The following is a 16,300-nucleotide window of genomic DNA, read 5'->3' on the forward strand; positions in this document are numbered from 1 at the left end:
AGCAAAGCGTAAAAGCAAAACATACAATAAAACGAACATTTGCCATCTGGCTTAACCATTTATTATCAGGATGACTGCATGACGTCTCAGATAACTTCACAAATACGCATCTGAAACGCATTCATTGTTATTCCCCTTGATATTCTGTCGGGTTCAAAGCATGTCATTGAGGTTCGATTTCGCTTCAATGCCACGAATCCAAATAAAAAACATCAGCATTTATTGCTATGGGCAAGTTAGTGATGGGTGAGTATGGTTTTACGCCGCTTTTGGCAATATTCAACCAATATCACGGTGGAGGTCACCAGAAATGGGCTTCATTCATTGTACTCATGGATGGCACCCCGGCGTGACGAACGAACGCTTTGACTACTAGCGACCCCTTCCCACCTTGCAGTGAGTGAGTGAGTTGTGGTTTACACCGCTTTAAGCTATATTCCAGCAATATGGGGCAGGTAGTTGCTGTGGGACAGGTTTCAGTGCGATGTTTTCTTATATATGCCAGTCTCTAAATGAACCCTCATATACGACCCTCGTGTGCGTGAGTGAGTTATGGTTTATTGTTGGAGACAAGTCTGAATCCATGCATGACAACTTGGACGTTAGTTACCACTTTGTTGAACCCAAGAATACGTGTCCGGTGCTGACAATCCAAGAACCTTAACTTGGACGAATCGGTGATTCTAATTGACAATATTCATTTAAACCATATCTTGTCACATAAACACCGCTTGTACAGAAACAGCAAATAAAGCTTGCACAGAAACATCAAGGTCGGCATTGATCTTCAGCATTGTAGAGGATGTTGTACCACAATAACGGGTTGAAGTTGGTTATAAGCGTCATTTGTTACAATTTAGTAATTGGAAATCAAACGCCATCCAGCTGAGCGACATGTGCTCAAGCCAGAAGGTATTATATGTGCCTACAGTCCAACCTGTTGCTACCTATTGATGAACTACAATGGGATTCTGTCAGCACTGTCAACATACGTAACCATATGTTAGAATATTGAACCATTTACATAAGTGACGTTGTCGATGTGTAGTTATACATGCAGCGTGCATGTTCAGTGTGGTAGCAAGAGCAATGTGGAAACTGTACATGCTAGCATGGTATGGCAAAGAAGGAGACGGGATTGAACTTGTTGATGTGCGTTGCCACTACTCTTTTCCGATCAACATGTCTCCAACTTGTCGCCATCGCAGTACTTTTTTCTCAAATTTGGAACAAGAATGTTTGCTACAGGGCATTAGCGTGGGACGTTCCGACTTCTATTCTACTTCTATTTATATTTATAGACTTTATACGCCATAAAGTACGCCATGCAGTAAACTATCTGCGTGGATGCAATGCTATAGATAAAAACATTTGTCGTTTCCAAATGCAACTGCAACCCCTCAGGCAGTTTTCAGGTACAGATAATGTCCCATGCCTCCACTTACGCCCCAGGGTTAAAGCGTACCCTTGTCACGCCGACGACCCGGGCTCGATTCCCCACGTGGGTACAATGTGTGAAGCCCAGTTATGGTGTCCCCCGCTGTGATATTGCTGGAATATTCCTAAAATCGGAGTAAAGCCATACTCACTCTCTCACTCTACGTTCGCCCTCTACTTACTTTACACTTTGAAAAATGTATTGCAGTCAAAATAGTCGAAACATCTTACAAATCCAAAAATACGTTTGATTTCCATAAATTTTCGGGATAAGTTAACCGACCTAAAAACGAATAAATGACACTAATATGTAACGGAATCAGTAGAAATCAGGTCATTATTTTGGCGGAAACGTATTGGAAACCGATGGGAAACAGGTAACTGCAACCTCTTAACCTTAATGAGAAGCGTATATATTAATTTCTACCCAACAAAAATCTTGAACGCTACGTTAACCTCATTTCACCTCACCTCACCTTGCCGAACAAATATTCCTAATTTTCTGTTTAGATCCAATTAGCTTCATTGCATGATGGATTCATTCCGAAACCGCATACATCGAGGTCATATAATAGTAGTCATAAAGAAGCAGGGTCGTGGTGACACAGTAGCGTCTGTGATATATATATCAGGGCTGTTCATGGCTATCATACTTAATTAGTCAAGATCAAACAGAGTGGATACAATCTATGACCTCCACCATCTGGCCAACCCCCTTTCTGACCTAGTGGAGAAGATACTGGGTTCGATCCCCGGCCGTGTCATACCAAAAGCCGTTTTAAGATGGTACTTGTTGTCATCATGTCTGTCGCTCAGCATTTAGGGGCTAAATAAGGACTGTCGGCTCGGGGTCAGAATACTGTGTCTGATTTCGGTATTCATGTTAAACTGCGGCATGGTATCTCAGTGGGCTAGTACTATTAAATCGGCATCAGTCCGTAAAAATACAAGGACACACACAGACACACACACACACACACACACACACACACACACACACACACACACACACACACACACACGTGCATGCACTTCGCTATGTAAGTGCAATAATATTGAACGCGACGTTAAACCTCATTTCACCTCATCACTACAACTGACCACTGAGTTATGGCAGAAATACAGCGTTAAAAACACCGTGAAGCCTAAAACCACTCTCAGTTGCGTTGCGTTTATACCCTGCCAACATGTTAAACGTATCGCGCATCCATTCCGATCCCCGCCTTTGGTCATACTTATACGTAACACACACCAACACACACACCAACGAACACACACACACACACACACACGCACGCACGCACGCACGCACGCACGCACACACACACGCGCACGCACGCACGCACGCGCGCGCGAAAAGGACCATTGTTTACTCAAAGGTGACGCAAAGGCCTCCTTCATCATATAAATTCACATTTTTGTGTTCAGTTGCACGCATACATTTAGAAGCTGTGCTACTTAAAAAGCCCATTTGAAGATAACTAGATACTTCCATTTGAGATTATCCTTAATTAGCTTTTAACATTTTGACAATTGCATTATGATTAACCGAAAGATACGACCCCATACTCATTTTCATACTTTTGTGAGCCACTGTATTGATTGGGTATAATTACACATGTCCAACTTCCACCGTGTAACACTTCTGGATTACGATCAAAGCAACAAGCCTCGCTACCTTGAACATGTTCCCACTAAGCGTGCTTAGTGTTCGTAAACATTTTAATAACTGCCAATGTCAATCACATTGATCAAAAGACCATTTTTTTCATGTGTATCTGACGTGTTCTTGCAATAACATGATGTTGTGCATATACTTTAATTACCCCTCATTGAAATTGTTGTGCAAGGTTGTTTGACTAGGACAAAAATATATACTAACCACAGGACATGCTGTTGTGCAAAATTGTTCTTCTAAGAAACACTCTTAACAGCACTGTTTCCCTAATGGCTGTTTGATTATGATCATAAATAACCTTTTGACAGCATATTATTAAACATATTTAATTGTCCAAAAAGACAAAGGGATTGGGCACAAGTACATCGCTTATTACCGCCTTCTCCCTATATACAGTTAAACATAATATTGCAAAATGGAAATGAACAATTTACAATTGAAGCTTGACATTGTGGAAACATAATGCGCAATATATATACAGTGTTCATATGAAGGATATGTACAATGTGCTGGAAAGTGAAGACAGTGTGCATCTCAAACATATGCAAATATTATACATTTTGTGTTTATATATAAAACATTTAGGTTTGGGTCACCAAAAAGAATACTATGTAGAGTTTGTTGTCCTCCAAGATTATCGATAGCTGTCAGTAATGTCTCCCTAAAATCATCATATAAGGTACATTCGAAGAAGAAATGGAATGAATTTTGACAGCATATTAATTGCTATTACATAATCTATCTTGTTGAGAATTTTTTGAATGTGGTAACTAATGAGTTTATACACATAGCAGATAGTGGTATTAGTGGACAGTCGAGTTGTGATTCGTCATAATAACTTGTCATCGAATATCAAATCCCTTGAGCGACAAACCACATCGGGATGTTGGGCATAAAACGCTACAATTGCATACTTGAATACAATCAAAACATATCACTCGATCGAAAGCCATCAGAACTTCGGTGAAGTGTTGACAGAACATGTTTTAAGGTCATTCTGGTTTGGTGGAGCGATATGTTGAATTCTACACTTAACACAATCCTATTCATGCATTAAGTGAGCTCATGTTTTCATCCTATTATTTTTCATGAATATGTTTAGATAACCATGTGAAGAAGATACGTTAACACGTGCATGGTATGCTTAACAAAAGCCAACGTTCGCCGTCAGGGCAAAAAACAGCTGTTCTACGTACACAGTGTCGCGTTTCACCTTCTCTATCGGGTACAATATTGAGGGTATGTGGGCCAAACTCACAGCCCGATTTTAGTTCCAGGAATATCGTATGTACAGGGTTTACAGTATCACCTCATTAGTATGGCCCTCGATAGTCTGGAATCCCTGCTTTCAGGACAGTCGTCTTGTTTGGAACGCCTACATACATTATTTCCTTTGATTCGTTAATACTTACATATGTCGATTTGTTTTCAAACGGTATATTCCGGATTAATGTGGTTTAATTGTACTGAAATGATATAAGTTGTAAATGACGTCCACAATTATGTTCTCTCATAGTTCCATAAAAATGGTTTACATAATCTTTACCCATTGTTATGTATACTACTCAAAAGAAGTTGAGGATCAACTGATTCTTCCATATTACAATAGTTAATCTCTCATGCCATGACAGATTAACATTACCAATATGAAATAATCGGGTGATCCTTAACCTCTTTTGAGTAGTATATTTAATTTTAGTGACTTGCACTGAGACTATGTAAGTTGTATGTAATGTCTACAATAATGGTAATTCCATAAGAAATGGTTTATATATATTAACCCATTGTTATGCATTTTAGTGACTTGTTTGAGTTGGACAAAAGGTGAGATGGGTTTGTAGAACGGGGTCCGGCTGCGAGAGGTGGAATATCATGTGAAAAGTCAAAAGCTTGTTTCACATTTCACAGATAACGATCATATTCTAATTGTTATTATTTTGCCAAGAAGACCAGAATATTGACAATTCATGATACTTTCGTCCTGTTTGAACACACGTAAACCTCTAATTGAACCAGACCTGAAGTGCCCCACGACTATAAAAACCTGGCTTCCTATTCACAATGTTCATGTTGGAATGAAGTACGTGTTTATGATAGACTACCAGCCACGTACATAGAGGCAACTTCTGAAGACCGGTCTCACGCATTCCTGTCCCTCGTCGACATTTTGAATTCTTCTGAAACCATGAAGGCTTTACAAATTCATATATATATATATATACACACCCTTTATTATTATTATTATTATTTTGAGTTCTTCTGAAACCATGAAGGATTTACAAATTTATATATATATATATATATATATATATATATATATATATATATATATAAATTTGTAAAGCCTTCATGGTTTCAGAAGAACTCAAAATGTATAATATATATATATATATATATATATATATATCACACACATCCACAAAATCATAATAGTATCATATTATATCATATATATATAAATTCCCTCATCGACATTTTGAATTCTTCTGAAACCATGTAGGATTTACAAATATATATATATATATATATATATATATATATATATATATATATATATATATATATATATATATATATATATATATATATATATATATATATATATATATAAATTGCTCTAATTGTATAATAATTTTGAATTCTTCTGAAACCATTAAGGATTTACAAATTTATATATATATAAATTTGTAAATCCTTCATGGTTTCAGAAGAATTCAAAATGTCGATGAGGGAATTTATATATATAATATGATATGATACTATTATGATTTTGTGGAAACAACAAATACAAGTGTGTTAAAGACTGTGCAGTTGAGGAAGTAAAACTTGTGACATTACTAGGTGGTATAACCCCTGTTGTAGAGGATATGAGCCGTGACAGCTGGGCATGACTCATATCTTATCTATCACGAGAAATAAACTCTTGGAACCTGCGATCAATGACCTATCAATAGACAGTATATCTCATACCAGGATCACGCCATGTAAATATTCAGTATAGTGAATCATTCAATTTCTCTGCATAATTCCTGTAAATATGTTGTGTCAACATGATTACAAATGGAGATCACTCTCCGAAATTAATGGAGGAAATAAAGATCATTCATACACTCACTCGTTAACAGCTGATGGGAGTAGGTGCCCAAACAGAATGAGATATATAAAAATAATCCTTCAAGTATCATTACAGACAGTTATATATGTAATTTATATATGTAATGATACTGTAATGAATGTGTAAAAACAACAACGTCATTTTATCAAAATATGTATTTAAGAACAAAATCAATATCACTACAAAAATGAGAGTAGTATTACATTATACATAATCAATATGAGCGACATATGTGACTAGCTGGGTGTACGGGACCTACCAACTGCATGAGACCGGATGGGTGTACAAGATCGGTCAGCTTGTAAAATCCCCTTCACCCCCCTAGTGACACATGCATATAAAAGCGACAAAACCCTATCCATAATCATAATTAATATCTGCTAAATGCAGACGAATCCGATTCCGACTACATCATAAGCACGTGTTTGTGGATCAATATCAAATAGTGGTGACACCAGGGTGAACGAATCCTGTCAGACCGGTGGCACCCGTCACAAACATATGTACATGCAAGTGATGTGTTCACCTAAAAAAACACGGGAAAACTTGATACAACACTACGAAGTTATCGTTGCGTGTTCACAAGTACAGATACATATGTTAGGTGGAATATGGTTGTGTAACGATATCAAATAGTGTGAACTGTAAATATGAGCAGGATCTATTATGACAGATGCAGATGGCGTCATATCAAACACTGTGACGTCATGCTGTCAGTGCAGCATGATGTGAAGAAGAGGACAGGGTAGATAACATTAAATATGATGAAATCTACAACATATTAGTTACATACCGTATTCGACGTAATAAGCGCCCATGGCGATATTTGCTAATATATTGGCTAGTAGTGAACAATCCAAATTCGCACCCCTTCCGATTGATCAATGTTCACAAGACTTTTTTGTTCGTATATAATACGCACTAGTGTGTTATATGCACCCTTAATTGTGGGCAATTAAATTCTGGAAAAATATATCTGTCGTATATAAACATTTCAGGCTGTCAGCATAAACCACAAAATTTATCTTTCAACTCTCTTTTTTTCCACCAAAATAATATTCTAAGAAAGAGCCCCATATTTCTTATTTTGAGAGCGCCATGGGCGCTTGTTACGTCGAATACGGTATATTACATTTATACCGTTATGTCCCGGAATCAGTTAATATTTATTTGATAATACACAGGTTATCATTATGCCTTAGAGTCACCTGATCAAACACAAGGTGATCGTTTAATAACGCTGAAGCATCATTAACCCCACTCGTCAGACAAGGTTACACGCTCGAGTCAGTTGATTACAAAAAGAGATATCTGTTACACCACAGCGTCACTCCTAATGCCCGTTACGTCCTTGAATCGGTGCGGTGCAGAGATAAATCCTGTGTTCCTGATGACTGACATTGCTTTATCTTTTGACACAACATGTTCAGTTTAGTTACATGTAACCCAAGTTCAAAAATGAGACACAGTAAAGCCACTCCCACCACAGAAGCATATATAAGAAATGGTCCAGCCAAACTGTCAAGACCTAGTATTGTTGCCGAACTTGTCCTCTCTGAACCGCTACACTTGTCTGAACTCGGCCACCATTTTTGTTTCCATTTATCAATCAAACCAGCTTCCTGCATTTTCATTATGCTGAAAAAATAAAAAGCGTATTTCTTTAATATTATAAAGAAGCCAGTGATACTTTCACGCAAAAATAACAACTTCTTAGATGTAAACCTATATTCCAACCTACCTTATATGAATGCCACGGGGATTATATGTGAAAGGATCGGAATTCTGCCATCCACATTAATGTAGAAGTTTAACAGCCTTTGTTTAGAGATAAATTTACACCTAAATGCCTTCAACGGTAACAACAGTTTCACTTTCCACCAAATTATAAATTGTATAATGTTAACCACTATTAATGTTAGCATTCTACGAGAGTATTACCGCATTTAATTACTTGACTTTAACGTAAGATATTGAACAACATATATCCTTTCCCACAATTGACTTATTCTCAGAATACCATTAAGGGCAAACATGACGTTGCAATTTATAACAAAAACGACAAAACTCTTTCTATGTTTTTAAGGAATATTATCGATAGTGGATTGTACAACTGTATAGTGCGGTTGAACATATCACGAACATGCGTCCATGAATCACCATCAAATATTGATAATACCAGATGTTCCCAAAAAGGTATCACGTTTGAACAGACAGAAACATAAAAAAATTATACATGTGCCATATTCGGCTTTAGGGCATACCATTACAACTTTGATCATTTCAGTGATTCGCCTGATAGCCCCAGCCATTTAACGTTCGAAGTAAGGTGTTAAAAAGGTTTTGGATTTGTAAAAAAACACAACATTGGACCAGTGATTTTCAGTGCATTCCGTTTACAATGTATTCTTTATAATTGCAGTTAAAAACTAATGATGTTACGAAGTGCAAAGCCATCAAATTACCCGTGGTAAGTTACTTCCGAAAAGTGGATTCTTTTCAACATGTAGATCACGAGAGCATTAATGTGTATCATGTGTTGTGACGCCCTTGCGTGTAGCTACAGAAGCTGCACGGGCGGATGGTATTAAGATAAATGGAAAACAATTAGTCTTTTATCTCAGTTTTACACAAACACATTTTGGCACCAGTCAATAAAATAAATGGAAGAAATTGGTACTTTAGAACTAAATCAATGTTGGTGATGGTATTAACACACACTAGATATACACGCAATATCTTGTTCTGGAATGAAGACCAAGTGATACAAACAAGTTGAATGTAGTGTATTGGATGAGAAGGTCTTCCCTGGGGCGTTTCCGCTATTTGCACAAACCTTCATTGTTTTGAATAACACTTTGGCTCCTAATTTGACTAGGATGAAGTGTTGGAGTGGTGCCGTGTATACAAATACAAATTGTGTCTGGTCATTCGCGATTTGTGGGCAGTAAAACGTGTTCGTTACTTCTTCTCGTAAAGTAAGTAGGATTTAAAGAGGATATTTCTCTTTTCGGGTGAAATAACAAATAAATACACTCGATAAAACCCTTTCAGCAATCATAAGAACTCTCTGTCAATTGTTTTAGGTCACGAGATGTTATAAGACAATAAAGCAGAATATTTATTTTTTATTTTCGTTCTGATTTTTGTCAATGATGTTATTGAGGTATGGTCTGTCTCAACAATATGAAAAGTCTATATGTTCAGTGTTTGAATCCAACTACGATGAGTGGAACATTTCTAGACATAGGATGCTATCAATATGTGCCTTTAGACGACTGTCGTTTATTAAAAATATGTTACTATTCTAATTTACTCAGACTATCATCTTGGTCTTGGAAGAAAACACGCACTACATATATTCTTAGGAGGAGTACCATGCTTACTTATAGTTAAATGCTTCTAAAAATGGGGAATTCTCTGGGACAACGAATCCGAGTCCTGCAGTGTTGAAGATTTCGTCCGCCAGGGAGTATTGTTCACAGTCATGCAACAGAATGTATTCTAACTGTGACCTGTCAGTCATGTAGGCCATTGTCCCATCTCTCACGTGTCGCAGGGCCTCATCATTACTCTTCACGACAGGATAGCCTCTCATCTTTCCCCACACGTCTTTATATACTCCGTTGTCAGCGTCCTAAAAGAGATAGGTGAGGTGAGGTGAGGTGATGTGAAATGGTGTTTAACGTCGCGTTCAAAATTATTACACTTATACAGTGACGTCTGAAAGTTGTATAAATCACAACGTCCTTATTGTAGTAGTGGTGGAATGGGGTTTAACGTCGCGTCCAAGATTATTGCACTTATATAGCTACATGCATGTTCGTGTGTGTGTTTGTGCGGTTGCTTGTACTCGTCCGGACTGATGCCGATTTATAGTGCTAGCTCACTGAGATACCATGCCGCAGTTGAACATGAATACCCCACTCAGACACAGTATACTGACTCCGAGCTGACCAGTCCTTGTTTTAGCCCCTTAATGCCGAGCGCCAGACAGGGTCACAACAAGTACCATCTTTTAACGTCTTTTGGTATGACGCGGCCGGGGATCGAACCCCGGACCTTCCGCTCTCCGGGCGGACGCTCTACCACTAGATCACGGGGGCGGTCCCTTATTGTAGTAATAGACAGACACAACTCATATATAATATAAGTACAGCTGGTCATTTGAAGCAACAAATGTATATATTCCATAAGCTTCCATATTGTATACGAATCATTGCACCCGAAATGTGAATATTTGACATTGGTGAAGGTATTCTTCCACATTGGAACATTTGTGGAAGTTTGGTGCTATAGTATCATTCCTGTTACTGTAAAGTGTAATGCTAGATTTCCACAAGAAAAATATGTAAATCTAAATCAATTGCTGTATGTCATGTTTATAACAATTATTACTTTATCAATAGTGGATACGGTTTAGGATATAGGTATGCGTATACCAGAAGTTACATATCTTGTGTATGTGAGTGTGTATGATAATCCTATCATATGGTTTTAAGACCAACGTACCACCCCTGCAATGGTTTGTTTATTTTTAATCTTGTTTGTTTTTGTTTTGTTGTTTCACGCCTCTTCCAGCTATGACTAGTATGAGACAACCGCCTGTATACAATAGAGTCTGGGCTTGACAGACCAGTGATATTTTTAGCAACAATTGTCTCCGTCGGGGTACGATGACATGTAATCAACAAAGTCAACAAGCCAGACCACCCAATCAATGACGTTACCTCGGACGACAAGAATAGATTGCCGGGTACCAGCTCTAACCCAGGATTCCGACAGGGTCGCCTGCAACAGGATTACTTAAAGGCACATAAACAACTATTTGTTTTACCTTAAACAATGAATACAGGTTACTTCCAAATTTGACCAAAGGCTGCATTTCATCCTGTGCAGCCAGTTCTGCGAGACTATTGATGGGCTTCTCGGCGATGGTGACTGTAAGGAAGGCTGCCAGGTTGGCAGTGTACGTTGAGGCCATCAGGATGGTGAACAACCACCAAAACCCAAGAATACAGCGGCCGGAAGTGCTGTTGGGATGGGGATCTCCACCTGCAAAGTTGAGGTTTAAGTGTTGGGTAGACATACGTTATATGAAAACGGCAATGGAAACACCCGATTATTCAATGTAGAATTACTTGAAACTATGTCTTGTTTAATATTTAAATCTAACCTTCTTATATCAGTACATTAAGTAGGCTATATTATTTGATTGCAATAATAACATAAATCAGAAGATTCACAATATGTGACTTTCGTTGTCGTCACACACGGTATACATATAATACCAACCAAACCACCGAGTCTGACCACCCGATCAACTTAGTGACATCTGACGAGAATCATACGCCAAGCAGATGTGTACGTGTTAAATGAAATAAATGTCCAAATTTGCTATGAAATGAACAAGTCAGTGATCGGTTAATTCCAATAACTGCATCAATACCTTGTTCAATATAGGAACCATTTATTGGCATCTTACGAGAATCATACGCCAAGCAGAGGTTAAATGTTAAATGAAATAAATGTACAAATTTGCTATGAGATGAACAAGTCAGTGATCGGTTAATTCCGATAACTGCATCAATACCTTGTTCAATATAGGAACCATTTATTGGCATCTTACGATAATCATACGCCAAGCAGAGGTTAAATGTTAAATGAAATAAATGTACAAATTTGTTATGAGATGAACAAGTCAGTGATCGGTTAATTCCGATAACTGCATCAATACCTTGTTCAATATAGGAACCATTTATTGGTATCTTACGAGAATCATACGCCAAACAGAGGTTAAATGTTAAATGAAATAAATGTACAAATTTGCTATGAGATGAACAAGTCAGTGATCGGTTAATTCCGATAACTGCATCAATACCTTGTTCAATATAGGAACCATTTATTGGCATCTTACGAGAATCATACGCCAATCAGAGGTTACATGTTAAATGAAATAAATGTACAAATTTGCTATGAAATGAACAAGTCAGTGATCGGTTAATTCCAATAACTGCATCAATACCTTGTTCCATATAGGAACCGTAGATGAGCCACAATGTCGTCTTCAAGCTCATCATTTCAGCGTGGGAACCTGCGTGTCCTGACTCTGGTAACACCTTATGAGCAGCAAAAGGGCTGTATCTGTTGACAAGGTAGAGTAAGACGCTCACTACAATAATCGCGATGACAATGCAACCCCACACAATGGGAGCAAACGGTGTGAACATCTTGAACATCTTCTGGGATTCTCCATCTGGTCTACGTGTAATAATCCCAGCGCCATCTTCCATGAAAGGTTTAGTAAAGTCTATGACCGATTCCCGTATTGATGTAATGGTAAACGGACCTGCACCGAAATCCAGCTCCTGAAATATAGATAGAAAAATTTATATAAATTATGTGATGGACTAGCGATTTTATGATGTTAACTACTTTATCTAGGTATTATTAAGGAACAATAAATACTTATGCGGGTATGTTATCGCAAATATATCAAATGAAAATATTTGAAAACATGCTGTCGGGGATTACGAGAAATGCAGAGCCACGAACAAGGCTGTATATGTTTATATGTTTACAAATATTTCAAACTATCAAACTGTTAATTTTACACTGTTGTGTCAAATATAGCCGTAGCAAAGATTGACTATTACACGTCCGCAGAACACACGAGGCGGGTTCGAGACCCGCTTGGAATATGTTTTCCGACAAAATTTAAATTAATTCACTTGAGTGACAAAATAGTTCCGTCAATTCTATGTGTACATTAAGTGAAATGTTGTGGATTCAAGATAACATATACGTCAACCACTAATGGCCAAATTGTCCATTCGAACAAACATTAGAGTGAGTGAGTGAGTTGGGTTTAACGCCGCTTTAAACAGTATTCCAGTTATATCGCGGCGTGTCAGCTTAATGTGGGAGGAAAGCCCGAAGTGATGCAGGTCTCAGACGTTTACCACTTCGGTGAAACCCACGAGCACGGGTATGGTGCTGACAAACCTAGAAACATAATCGGGGCGAACCGGGATTCGAACCCACAACCATAGGTTTCTGGCGTGCCCAAGGGACGCAACTCTGCACAGCGAATCGCGGCGCCTTAGACGAATGGGCCACCCGTGCCCCCAACGCTTAGAGTGACACAGATGTGTTTCAACTTGAAAGAAAGAACAACATAATGAAGCATAATGTTATGATTATATGTAATAATGTAATACAACAGGCTGACTAGATCAAAAGCATAAAAGCTATCACGGGATAACATCGCTTTATCAGATGTTTCACATCCTTCTTTTATGAACATGGACAGGTATCGCTGATATTCATTATATTCAATTTTTATGCAAAGTTTAGCTTTACGATTTCCAAAACTAACCTTTCTTACGATCATTCCAACGATGCCATTCCAATCGCCTTTGTCATTTATTGGTGCACCCCATATCCTGTCTGAGGGTTCAACGATTGTGTAACTGAAAACAACCATCGTCAAATAGCTTAATGTGTGAAATCGTCCATTCCCATACGATTACGTAAATATTTTCGGTAATCAAGTTTCAAATTAGTGCAAAAATTTATGTTCCAGGCGACTGTAGAAAATGTTGTATGGTTTCATTTTGAAACTGCCGTAAAAGTGAGTAATATATGATATAAATCACATGTTGTGAAGCTCATTTCATCATCAAAGTTTTATTGAAATCCAGATGGCTACATACTGTGTTACCATGCAATCAATCTGTGACTACTAGGTGTCTAGGGACTAATTATGCTTTATTGTACAGAAAACATCGCACCGGTCATGATCCCACAGGATAGAATGGTTCAGCAAGCACACCTGTCACTGAAACTCGCACGGGAGCAAGATACAGTCTGCTTTAGAAAGACCTAATAGCGTTACAATACAAAGTGCCTTCTTAAAAAAAGTTGTACCTCCGAAAATATTTGAAATAATTTTTTGACTCCCAAAATGCCTCCCCCCGTACAAAACTGCATTGAAGAGATGGTATTATGATAGCCATAATCTCACCAGGGCATCAAAAATATATCTTTATCTTTTACTTTGTATACATCCCGTACAACAGATGGGGAGCATCAATTTATAAAACAATATGTCGCTAATAACTAGATGCTTGATATGATCTGGATATTTTCTAGATCAGGGGGTATAGCCTAAGGATCTAGTGGTAGTTTTAAATCGCCCCATTTTGAAGCATTATATTAATAGTAAGTGCTTATAGATGACATCGCCTGTGGCTCAACGTATGTACATGTACATTTACGGGGCATAAGAAATGGTGCAAAGGTGATGTGATGTGAAGGCTTACTTGAAATTAAATCTGAGCGCCAGTTCATCAAGTATGTCGATGCAGAAGCCAGTGAAAACGGTCCTATTATCAATGATATTCTTCACAACAAATGGGAGGGCCTGTGGAAATATATGACTAAACTTATAACACAGCTTTAGTACAGTTGAAACTAGTTATCTCGAATCTAGTGGGGCCGTTTTCGTTTGTTACTTCGAGATATCCGGACAAGCACGATTTTATACACGAGAAATTAAGAACACCACACGCGTATGCAATGACGTATTGCAATAGTGTGAGAATGTTACGTCCGACGTTTTTTTAGTCCGTTGTGTTATAGATACATTTAAATTCGACCACATGTGGAAAAAGGAGTTATCACTTAATGAATCATGTCTAAACATACAGAAGCCTAATGTTGCCATTTTGGTAGCAAATTCTATTGTTTTTATTTGAAATTTTCGAGAATATTTCTCGCTATTTGATATTTCATTCTGCAACATTAGGCTTTCGTATAAACAAACCGCACAATTTATTAATATATATTATCTCTTCAAAATGATACAAATCAATTTTGGTGATGCAAAATGAATATTCTCATCGCTAGAGCACATACTTCTGTTAGGGTCGTAATACAACATACAATCATATATCTACCTCTTGAGATCCGATTAATAATGTTGTATTTCCAAAGTTTCTGAATGTATTTTCGAATATCTCTTCATCAAATACTTCTAGACGACCTTCCTCTGACCAAGTGCCGACATTATGGAACCATTTTGGACGTTTGTCAGATGTGCTGACGATATTGTAGCTCCTCGCTGTCACATATCCGGCGTCGTCAAATTTGTAATGTCTGGTTTTTCCGACAAAAGACGTCTGAAACAAAGTATAACACGTTATAATGTCCATCTAAATTAGGGAAAGGGACATCTGAGCAGGATATCTTTTACCCAATCCCATTGACCATATGTGTTAATAAATATGTTTAAATGTGTAATGCAAAACACTGCATTGTGTTCTACTTTATTTTTTCCAAGTACTTCGGAGAAATAGCAAAGAACTTCAAGCATACATAGAGAATCTGATATCAATTGTATCAACACGAGTCAATAAAAGGTAAACACTCCGACACTTTTATAGCCTCGTGTTGATAAATTTTACGAGGGTCAGTTTGTATTAATCATCCATAATTCATCACCCAACTTTATAAGTTTTTAAAGAGTAATACTGTAAATCGTGAATTTAATGCGTCTCCAAAAGAATGCGACCACTGGCCCCTAGCCAAAAATGCGACATCCCCCTCCTCTAAAGCATCAGTGGATTTATATCTAAAGAAAATGACCCGTCAGGTTTACAGGACAATCTTCAGTAACTAGTGACTTGGGTGTAAAAAATACAGCTAACCAGCTTCAGTGGTAGGGAGTTTAGTATTGTCATTTGAATGTGACGTCGTGGTAACAACTGGGAGGTACCAAAACTAAGGCACCGAGAACAATGGGGAGTCGGACAACTTGGTACGTGGGATGGAAGCGTGACATATCGCAAGCGAGGTCTACATATTTGCCATGTCTTTCGTGAATCTTGTCAATCACATCTGTGCCTGGATAGGTCTGAGCCTGAATACAGGCCTATTCCAAAGAATTTTGTGTTTTTCATTTTCTATGACGCCCTCTACATATTCTGGGTCGTACAATGGATGGGCATCTGCGTCAAAACCACAAGCAGGTCGAAGAATAAAAGGATCGAGCCATTCCATCATGTCGC

The 16,300-nt window shown here is 37.9% G+C and overlaps 1 protein-coding gene across 1 annotated transcript in view; it reads right to left on the bottom strand.

Moving 5' to 3' along the window:
* Positions 1–5,850: 5,850 nt before the first annotated feature.
* LOC124132591 (glutamate receptor-like) overlaps positions 5,851–16,300 on the bottom strand; it is a 45,320-nt gene continuing 34,870 nt past the window's right edge. The window contains exons 8-14 of the mRNA XM_046496569.2: positions 15,191–15,412; positions 14,555–14,655; positions 13,609–13,702; positions 12,256–12,598; positions 11,068–11,285; positions 9,617–9,867; positions 5,851–7,868 (exon numbers count right to left, since the gene is read on the bottom strand). Of these exons, the coding sequence (XP_046352525.2) occupies positions 7,574–7,868; positions 9,617–9,867; positions 11,068–11,285; positions 12,256–12,598; positions 13,609–13,702; positions 14,555–14,655; positions 15,191–15,412 (1,524 nt within the window). The 3' untranslated portion in view covers positions 5,851–7,573. The remainder of the gene's footprint in view (positions 7,869–9,616; positions 9,868–11,067; positions 11,286–12,255; positions 12,599–13,608; positions 13,703–14,554; positions 14,656–15,190; positions 15,413–16,300) is intronic.

Source organism: Haliotis rufescens, unplaced genomic scaffold (genome assembly GCF_023055435.1).
Source record: "Haliotis rufescens isolate VD_foot unplaced genomic scaffold, xgHalRufe1.0.p SCAF_11, whole genome shotgun sequence".
Classification (NCBI taxonomy): domain Eukaryota; kingdom Metazoa; phylum Mollusca; class Gastropoda; order Lepetellida; family Haliotidae; genus Haliotis; species Haliotis rufescens.